This window comes from Drosophila erecta, unplaced genomic scaffold (assembly GCF_003286155.1).
Source record: "Drosophila erecta strain 14021-0224.00,06,07 unplaced genomic scaffold, DereRS2 tig00000000-arrow-pilon, whole genome shotgun sequence".
NCBI lineage: Eukaryota > Metazoa > Arthropoda > Insecta > Diptera > Drosophilidae > Drosophila > Drosophila erecta.
The window spans coordinates 15,857,203-15,866,448 of NW_020825194.1; the positions used below are offsets into that span (position 1 = coordinate 15,857,203).

The 9,246-nt window shown below is 45.0% G+C and overlaps 1 protein-coding gene across 1 annotated transcript in view; it reads left to right on the forward strand.

Annotated features, from left to right (window-relative positions):
• Nucleotides 1–8,199, forward strand: part of LOC6553629 (protein timeless homolog) — a 67,239-nt gene extending 59,040 nt beyond the window's left edge. The window contains exons 12-18 of the mRNA XM_001980276.3: nt 2,259–2,354; nt 2,482–2,530; nt 3,242–3,383; nt 5,437–5,642; nt 5,938–6,026; nt 6,346–6,549; nt 6,706–8,199. Coding sequence (XP_001980312.1) covers nt 2,259–2,354; nt 2,482–2,530; nt 3,242–3,383; nt 5,437–5,642; nt 5,938–6,026; nt 6,346–6,549; nt 6,706–8,120 — 2,201 coding nt within the window. The 3' untranslated portion in view covers nt 8,121–8,199. The remainder of the gene's footprint in view (nt 1–2,258; nt 2,355–2,481; nt 2,531–3,241; nt 3,384–5,436; nt 5,643–5,937; nt 6,027–6,345; nt 6,550–6,705) is intronic.
• The last annotated feature ends 1,047 nt before the right edge of the window (nt 8,200–9,246 follow it).

A 9,246-nucleotide genomic window follows, 5' to 3' on the forward strand; every position in this document is an offset into this window, starting at 1 on the left:
CGGTGAGCACCAGGCTGGTTTGCTCTTCAAGCTGCTGACTGCGTTTTGTTATTATTTTGTTTATGTCCCTTTCAGCAGAGAAGTGTGTGTGTTTGTCATCACCTGTTAGCATTTGCGAGTCCTTGAAATGCGGCTCTGTTTCTTGCACAACCTGAGCCACCAAAATCCACACACTCGTTCCAGCCGGCATTTGATTGGCAGAGGCTGCTGCTGACATTGTCTTTGCCATTATGTAATAATCACAAAGACACACGCACACGTGTTAAACTTCAAATTAATTGCTACCCAAAAGTCCAGGGATATGTGGTATGTGGGTATGGCCATGGGTACGAGTATGGGCACTGGGTCCTTGGATGGACATGGCAGGACATTTTCTACTGCTGACCACAGCTCAAACACCAGGCACGTTCTCACTATGCATGCTGCTACCAGGTTGTGTGGAATATCCAGCACTGAAGGTCATGTAATGATAAGGTGGAGTGGGTGGTCCGAACCGAGGTCGTGGCAAAAATGCGTTCAGGTGCTGTCCAGGTGCATGCGACGCGCAAAAGTCATTAAGTCTGGCCTGCAAAGTGTGATGCACCCCGACAACTGAACAAGCATAGGCTTAATTAACTAGACTGGTTGGTTACTCTGTGCACAACTAGCTCATTTTAAAATAGAACAAAGTGCCCCTTAGGTAAAATATTTTTAATTAAATTAAATTAAAATTTTTTTTTAAAAAGTAACACATTTATATCTTGAAATATGATCCCATCTAATCTAATGTACTATACACGTTTTTTTTACAATACCGTTCTTACTTGTGTAGCCAAGTTAATACAAATACTTAAGGAGGCCTAAACTTAAGGTTAATAAAATGTGCTTAAACAAAATGCTATCTTCTACCTAGAAAAATACTATTGAATGTTAAAATTTAACATATTTCTTTTTATTTAAGTACAACTCGTGCTTAGTGCCGAATAATTCCGTGTAAGCCAAGCAACTTGGCCTTCGTGAGTTTCAAAGTGCCATCATGACTTCCAGACATCGAGTCCTGAAGTTCGGGCCAGAGCCTGACTACCCTGAAGTTGCCGCTTATAGCAAGAACATCAACAACGCCGTAACGAGGTTCATGTTTAATGGCCGTGCAGTCGCACTCTTTCGGATGGAGTAATGTGTTGTTGTGCCGGGGAGCAGGATGGCTATGGGGCCGTATGACTATATCCACAGTCCTGCCGGGTGTCGGGCCAACAATTGCAGCTACAAAGGCAGCCCAAAAGACATGCACTAATATCGTGTGCTGTCCGTGTTGCATTTCTCCCCGACCACGCACCTTGCCCCTTCGTGTGTCATGTTGTTGGGCTTACAGCTTGAACCTGACACAGAAAATTGTATTTTAATGACGGAGCATAGCGTCACTGCCAAAGACAGGGCACAAGGGCAGAAGCAGGAACAGGAACAGGGACACGGACTGAAATGCCAGTGGAGACCCCATTCAAGACGTTAATAAAGCGCCGCACACGCAGCCCAATCCATGGGTGTAAGGTGCAAAAGGTGCGAGGAGGAGGTCCTGGACCTGCACTTCCAAAATGAAGTTGTAACTGCCTGAAATTCGGCTTTTCGGGGGATGGTTGACAATGTTTGGGGGCATTTCGCCAGGAGCAGGTGCAACATTAGTAGCCTCCAGCGAAAGCCCTGGGTAGAATGTCCCTGCATACGTATTCCATGCGAATTCCACTGTTTTCGAGCAGGGATCCTGTGAAGTGTGCTTTTGACTAGCTTTGCATTTTATCAGGACCCTCGCTTTGTGCACTCCTGTATCCCTATGTGCGTTTGAGCCTGGATGTTGGAACACAAGTACACTTGTTTATGTATTGCAGCAGTCATAATTATTGTTAATGGCCATTTGTGTTTTGCCATGGAGAATGGGTGCGCCTAACCGGAGTGTCCTCATCTGTCTCTATAGCAACTAGTGCATAATTGATTAAGTCGCAACGGGTGCAAGTATGCTTCAAATTAAAACAAATGGCGTTTTATTGTAAAATAGTTGCTTAAAATGAATGGGTGAGATTCACCCGAATCCTATTCGTGTTAAGAGATCTTTTCCTTCAACACAAAATAAATTCAAAATATCTGGATTGATTGAATCCTCAACATTAATGCTAAGTCATTCCTGAAATATCTCTGTCCAAAATTAGGTATTTTCAGCGAAATTCAATCACCATTTCTGGCATTCTGATTAGACCTCATACTTAAAAAATATTTTCAATTTTCAGTTGAGTCCGAGGATAAGGAAAACGAAAAGGAGCAGAAGCAGGACGAGGACGAGGTCGAAGACGATGACTTGGATAACGAAGAATACGGAGAGCAGGGTAAGAAAGGGCAGCACTCATCGCATAAATCTGCGATAAATATGAAAATAATTTGAGGAAATTTCAACTAATAAATGGCATTTGCTTGTTTTTCCACCCCGTTTCCCTGCTCTCATCCACCGGCTAGATAATGGACTCACCGAGAAAACGTTCAAATTTGATGATTTCGCTCGCAGGTAAATAGGCCTAGGACTAGACTAAGTATCGCCCCGGCCCATAAAGTTTTCGAATCAAGGCCAAACCGCTCCTGGACACTTTTCCATTTGGGGAAGTACAAGCCATGGAGGGGGCTGGAAGGGGAGTCGCTTAAATTTTACTGCTGTTATTTGAAAAGTTATCATGGTCGCCCGCTCGGTTGAACGGCGGTTTTTGCGCCGTGATGGTCGTGTTGAAAATTGTAATTGTATTTTTAATTGAAAGGCAGACCAGAGAGTCAGTGCTCGTGGCTACTAATTAAGGATTAGTGTCAGAAATTACTTGTGCCAAAAGTTTTATGGCCGCGAACTCGAACTCGAACTGGAAACCGGCGCACACAGATGCCGCGGGCAGCTTAGAACGGCAGCAACATCACAGGAGCAACATCCTCCGCAGAGCAGCTACATCAGCAACATCAGCTCACCCTGCCACAACAATTATAATAAAATGACGTCAAGTTGGTTGGCCCGTTGAATTTTAATTGTGCTGCCAGTGCCATTGTTGCTGCAAATGTTTCTAAAACTTTGGCGCCGAGTGTGGAACATTTGCGGTTGCCGTGGTCGATGCTGTTTTGGGGGTGACCGCCTGGATAAACTCTTAAATCATAATTAGTTAAATTTAGCATAATTTGATTTGCGTTTGGTTTATAATGGCCTGAGTCTCTCCTTTCTCCTTTCTCCAATCCCCTCTAGATTGCTGAATCCGAAAATCGTTCGGGCTTGCACACTAGTGCTATCGGATTGGGCGGATATACCCACTCGATCCTTGAGAGCGGCTGTAACTATTCTACATCGCATTGCCTACGGCTGCAAATGCTCGGGAATGCTTTTTCAGGTGAGATAATCATACAAGTAAGTTAAGTAACTGCTATGTTTTTATTGAATTTAAAATATTTACTTATACCAAAAGTAGTGGATGCAATCTATTTTTTTTTTAAATCCATTTAAGCGACCTGCACATAAATCAAAGTCAAACGCAAAAAACAAATGCCACAGCTTAGCTGCTGCTCATTTTCTTTTTGCCATCCTTCTTTTACTGTCGCTGCTTTCATTTCATTTTTATGGTAATTTGTACAAATTAAGCGGACCTTTTTTCTATTTGTCCAAAGCCACAAACGATATTTACTGCCTTGCGCGCATACTTGTATATACAATTTTTTAAGCGGGTTTGGCGATGGGCTTTTTTCGGTCCCTCCGCTGTCAGTTGGAATTTGAACTTTTTAAGCCTTTCACGCGCTGCCTTGAGCCACAGCATCGGTTGGGTTCTATAGCGACTTAAATATTCAAATGTCTGTGTTTGAGTTGGTTCAGGGCCGCTGGGAAGGAGTCTAACGCGATTGTGTTCAAGTTGGACATTAAATAAATTCACAGGGCTGATTCCCTAAATTGAATGTGACCGTTTCGTTTCCTTTTTCGAACTACGATATTCATTTATTGTGACATAATCCTTACTTTTTGCTTTATTTGTCAAATAATATATTCAAATCTTGAAGGCATAGCTTGAAAATGTTGTTTACCGTTCTCAAGTTGTTCTTTGTAGAGCATTAAACTTTCTACCTTACGCAGAGTGGTTCTACTTATTTCCGGCTTTCTTTTCAACTGCTTATGCTGCTTTTCACGGCTGGCAATTAAACTTTTCTTTTGGGGCAGAGTTCATAAATCACATTCAGCAGCAGCCGGCTGCGCGGCCTGCTCCTAACCACCCAACCACCCAGCCACCCATCCACTCACTTTTTCGTTTTCATCGGCTTAAAGCGTTGCTTAAAGCCATCGGTTTTGGCTTTCAACGGGCAACAGAGTGGCATGCAACCACTGCAGAATGACTGGGAAACGGAGAATGGCTAATCACTGGAGCGGCCAAAAACGGCATCGCATTTTGGGGGACAAAGCCGGTGTCGAGTGTCTCCGCCTTCCGTCTTTCGCCTTTCGCATTTCGCATTTCGTACTCCGTGGTCCATCATCTCACGTCCCTCTGTTCAGGCGTCATGGGTTCCCTATCAGCTTCATCTAAGCCGGCTCAATGTCTGCTCTGCACAAGCGACGATTAAAAGGACGAAAATGACTATGACGATGACGAGAATGGGGAACGGAGCACTGGAAGAAATCCTTCTGAAACCAATGAGCTTATCAGGTTGGGAATGTACTGCTCAAAATAGAGAACAACTGAACAGAAACGCAGGCTTAAAAGAGTGAATTTGTATTTTATTTTTATTAGTAAACATCTGGAAAAATGGTTAAAAAATTTTGGTCGGCAATTTGTTAGGCCTCCGCATCAAACATAAGAAACACGTTTAACAATATTCAAACCATATCAGTCCTTAAGAACTTGACAAAGCGTTCATTAAATTGAAGTGCAGAAACGTTTTTCCTGATGTAAGCCTTAATTAACGTTAGTTAATTTTCTTCTTTTTTGGTAAGCATAATATGAGGTTTTTGCCTCAGTGACAGACTGCAGCTATCCATGTCCATGAGGCCATCAAAAGGAGCAGACTGCTGCTTGCCAGTCTGGCCACAAGCAAAACAAAAGTAGCATCATATGCAAAGTCAAAACCACTAATGGGTCTGCGCAATCATAGGATAAATTAAATTCCAAATACGGACGACGACAGTCGACAACGATACAGGGGTTTTCAGTGGGTTTGGATGGGGAGTTGGCTGTTTTTAGGGTTAGTTGTCCGGGTGCGGGGTGGCATTTATAAAGTTTTTGCCAACTGCAAATGATATCTTGCTCAGCAGAGAGACAACCGCAGGCGGCAACCGCAGAGGATTCCGAATGGAGGAGAAGAAGGACGAGGTGGCGGCTGTTGTGGCTGTGGCTGTCTTTCCAGAAACTTTTCATTTGAATTTCAAGCACAACCTAACCAGCGTTTTACCCACTCTCCACGCAGGCCAAGCTGTTTCGCATCTTTCAACAAGTCTTCAGCGTGGAACGTGACGTCCATCAGGAGGAGCTGCGCCGCCTGGCCATCTTTGTGGTGCGCAAATTTGTCGAGGTGGCCCCGACTAATCCCAAAATCTATGCGGAGTTATTATTTTACAAAGGCATCAGGGAGGCAAATGAGCTGGAGTCGGGCTATTGTGACGCCTACGAAGCGTGAGTACGGGCTACTTGGCCATTGTCTCCCCATCTCGGGGGTCAAAAGGAATGGGATGGATGGGTGGAGCCATCACAATGGCCGCATGATTGACTGAGCCGGAGCTTCATCGTCTGTCGTTTAGTTGGCACATGATAAATGATGGCCAGCGGCGAGAATAGAGTCCCTATTGTATTTGCACCCCACGGACAGTAGTGAAAGGGTCAGATCATTTGCATGGCAAGCCAAAATTACGAGGAGACAGTGTGCTGAAAAGTCCAGGCCCTGTATTTATCGTATTAACTTTACTTGCAGCGGCACCAAAGGAGCCTGGAGTGAGGAGCAGGAGTTGGAGCTGCGCTTCCTCTTCGAGGAGAACCAGCGCAATCCCGAAACCGATAAGGGTAACTATAACGAGTCTACTATAAGCCCATGCAATCAAAACATGTAAAAATACCTTAATGTGTAAGAAATAGTTTATCGGACGTACATATCTAATTTTACTGAACCATTGGAGTGCTTTAAAAATCCGGGATATACGTTTTTGCTCGCACTGCAACTGCATTTTTCAAAACCGCCCTTGAGTGTGAATTAAAACTCGATTCGTAGTAAATGAATGGAAGCAATCAAAGCTCCAGCACTCAAGCCACTCGAAAAAGCAGCAGGCAGAGGAAAACCAGGAATAGACGGAAAACAACTACACAATTGTGTCTGTTCTTTCAGATGTGATTGATTGGATTCTGGACAATTTGGTCGACAAGACGCGCAACCGCCGTACTGTCCTGAAAAAGCTGAAGGAACTGGGCCTGCTGTTCAAGGCACCCACCAAGCGTTCGACCAAGTCCGCCCAGAGCGGCAAAAACGTCTGGCAGCCGGAAGAGGATGACGAGCTAAGGAGCTTATATGATCAGCATCGCATTGAGCCGGGTAAGTGGACAATCAGGTTGAGTACACCAAGCAAAATATTCAGTGTAGGTTCCGAAACAAGGGCACGGGCACACAACTAAATCCTAATTGATTAGATGTTTGGGGCATTAAATACAGAAGTCAGTTTTTGATTTTACTTGCTGTTTATTCTTTCAGACTGCCTGGAGCGAATAGTCCATGAGTTCGCTGAGCGGCGCACCAAACAGCAGATCATTAGGCGAATGCTTCAGATACATTTAATAGCGGATAAATCCGAGATTCTGCCCGCCAAAAAGGGGCGTGGCAAAGGGAAGCCCAAGCAAGAGCAACCTGAAATGGAAGGCGATGGTGATGACTTTGCCGAGGAGCCCATGTTCCAGGAGCAGGGCTATAAGAAGCCGAAGGCCATGCCGAAAAAAGCCCAGAAGCGCCAGGTGGTACGCACACCATTGGATGTAGGCACCATCAAAGCTCTAATCGGTCAGGTGGATTCAGAAAAGTATCAATCGGCCATCGAGTGGCTGCAAGAATGCTTGCAAGACGCTAGCGAAGATACCGAGGAAGCAGCTGAGGACGACGATGGTGTGCCTCTCCTGCCACTGATGCAGGATCAAAAGGATGCCATGGAAGATGCTGATTTCCAAAAGGTTCTGGTCTCCCTGGGCATGCAGCCGCCGATTTCGGGAATGGAAGCCTACTGGCGTATTCCCATATATCTCAATTCTGCCGATTTGCAATTACGTTCCAAAATCCTGGCAGGAGAAGAGGCTGATGTTGAGCCGGAAGACGAGGCTGCAGACGATGAATATGAGGGAGAGCCGGATGAGGGAAGTGAGGAAGAGGAGGACTTCCTTGAAAAGCACAGCAGGCAGCGGCAGGAGAACATAGCCACCCAACAGCAGCGAAAACTTGATAGTCTTATGTTCAACCAGAGCGATGACGAAACTGAGCAACGTGCTCCCCCAAAACCCATGGGCAAGCCCAAGGCCAGCGAAAAGAAGGCCAAGCGAAAGGTCAAAGACAAAGCCAAAGAGTCAAAGGACTCCGATGAAGATGGGGCAGATGAAGCGGAGCTGGAGAAACCCAACACGGATGATTTATTTAACCAATTGAGAGCCAAGCGATCCACTAAAATCAAACTGAGCGATATGGCTCTAAATGAGTCAACAAATGCCGCTCAAGAGGCGGACGATGATGCATTTAACTTCAACTCGGAGGACTATCGTGCCCGCCTGCTGGAACTGGAGGATGAGGAGAAGAGCGCCGAGGATGCGGATGAGAATGGCGGTGGCAAAGAAAACATTACCAATAAGTCCCTGCAGCGTGCACGTCGCGTTAATGTAATTGACTCGGATAGCGACAACGACGATGATGGCGCCTTGCCTGCCGACAAGACAAACAAACGCCCACGCAGCGACGACGATCGGGATGACGAGGATGGGGGTGCAGGCCACATGGATGCCAATGCCGAGGAGGACAGCGACGAGGAGGCCAACTTTTTGGCTCGCAAAAAGCCAGCCAAAGTCGATGGCGAGCCGGCCAAGCGGCGTCGGTTGGCCATCATCGATGACGATGATGAGGATGATTTTTAATGCGCACCCGTTCTGCTCTTGATTTTATAGCTCACCGGAATGGAAGCTCGAATAAATGTAACTTTTAATTTGCATATCAGCCTTTGTTGTGTTCCTTTTTCATGTTTGTCGAGAGTGTATACAGTCTATATGCATATTGTGATTCTAGTAGAAGAGGGTATCAATTGGGTATAATCACACATATTGGGATTCCTTTTTGATTGAAAAAAATATCTTTATCTTTATTTGATTTTCTAATTTGTGCCTCGAAATAAATTACCAATTATTCGTGTTGTTTAGTTGAGCTTTTAAATTGCTCGTTTACATCTACCATGCGATTTGCATTATGTACTGCCTTCTGTGATAGCCTAAGGGTATCAACATGGCCAACAAAAGTCAACGGACTGCATTGTAACTGTCTGGCAGCAAACATGGCCTAGACCCCGACGACCCTTCCTTCGGAATGAAGTCCCTCTTGGCCAGTTCTATTACCTCTGCCATTCCCCCCGTCGCCTTGATGGAATTCCATGGTGGTCCATTGTGAGCAGCACACACTGCCCCACCTCTAAAGCCTTTTGTGTGCCTCTGCTAATTTGGTGGCTTTTGTTGGTCCGTTGCTCCAACTGGGGTAAGCATTCGCCACGCTTCGTGCAATGCATTTTGTTAATTTCTGGCAAGGGTGAGACGGTTCAAGTACCAGGCTTGTTTCGAATTCGACTGGCAAAAGGCATGCACTTAAGGAAATCGCTTCAATTATAGTTCGGACATTATTGGAGTCGGTTGAAAAATGTAATACATATTTTTGTTGAGGCTACAGTGCATACAAAGGATATAAAGTACTTATTATTTCATATTGTTACAGTTGTTTTGTTTTACTGCTCTTAAAAGTATGCTTTCGACGATATTTGTACAGGAATATATTGCGAAACAGTATTTATAGTTTTATTTCAAACATCCCTATGGTTATTTTTCAGGTGTATAAGCAACGTAAGCGACTGGATGCAAATGCTCCGCATGAGCATTGTGCAGCGGCAGTTGCAATTCACACACAATCCACATTGTCGGAAGAAATAATCACACTTAAATACATTGCTTTGTAGCAGCTTCTAAAAGGGGAGCCAGAGAGCAGCACACAAGTCTCTGGCCA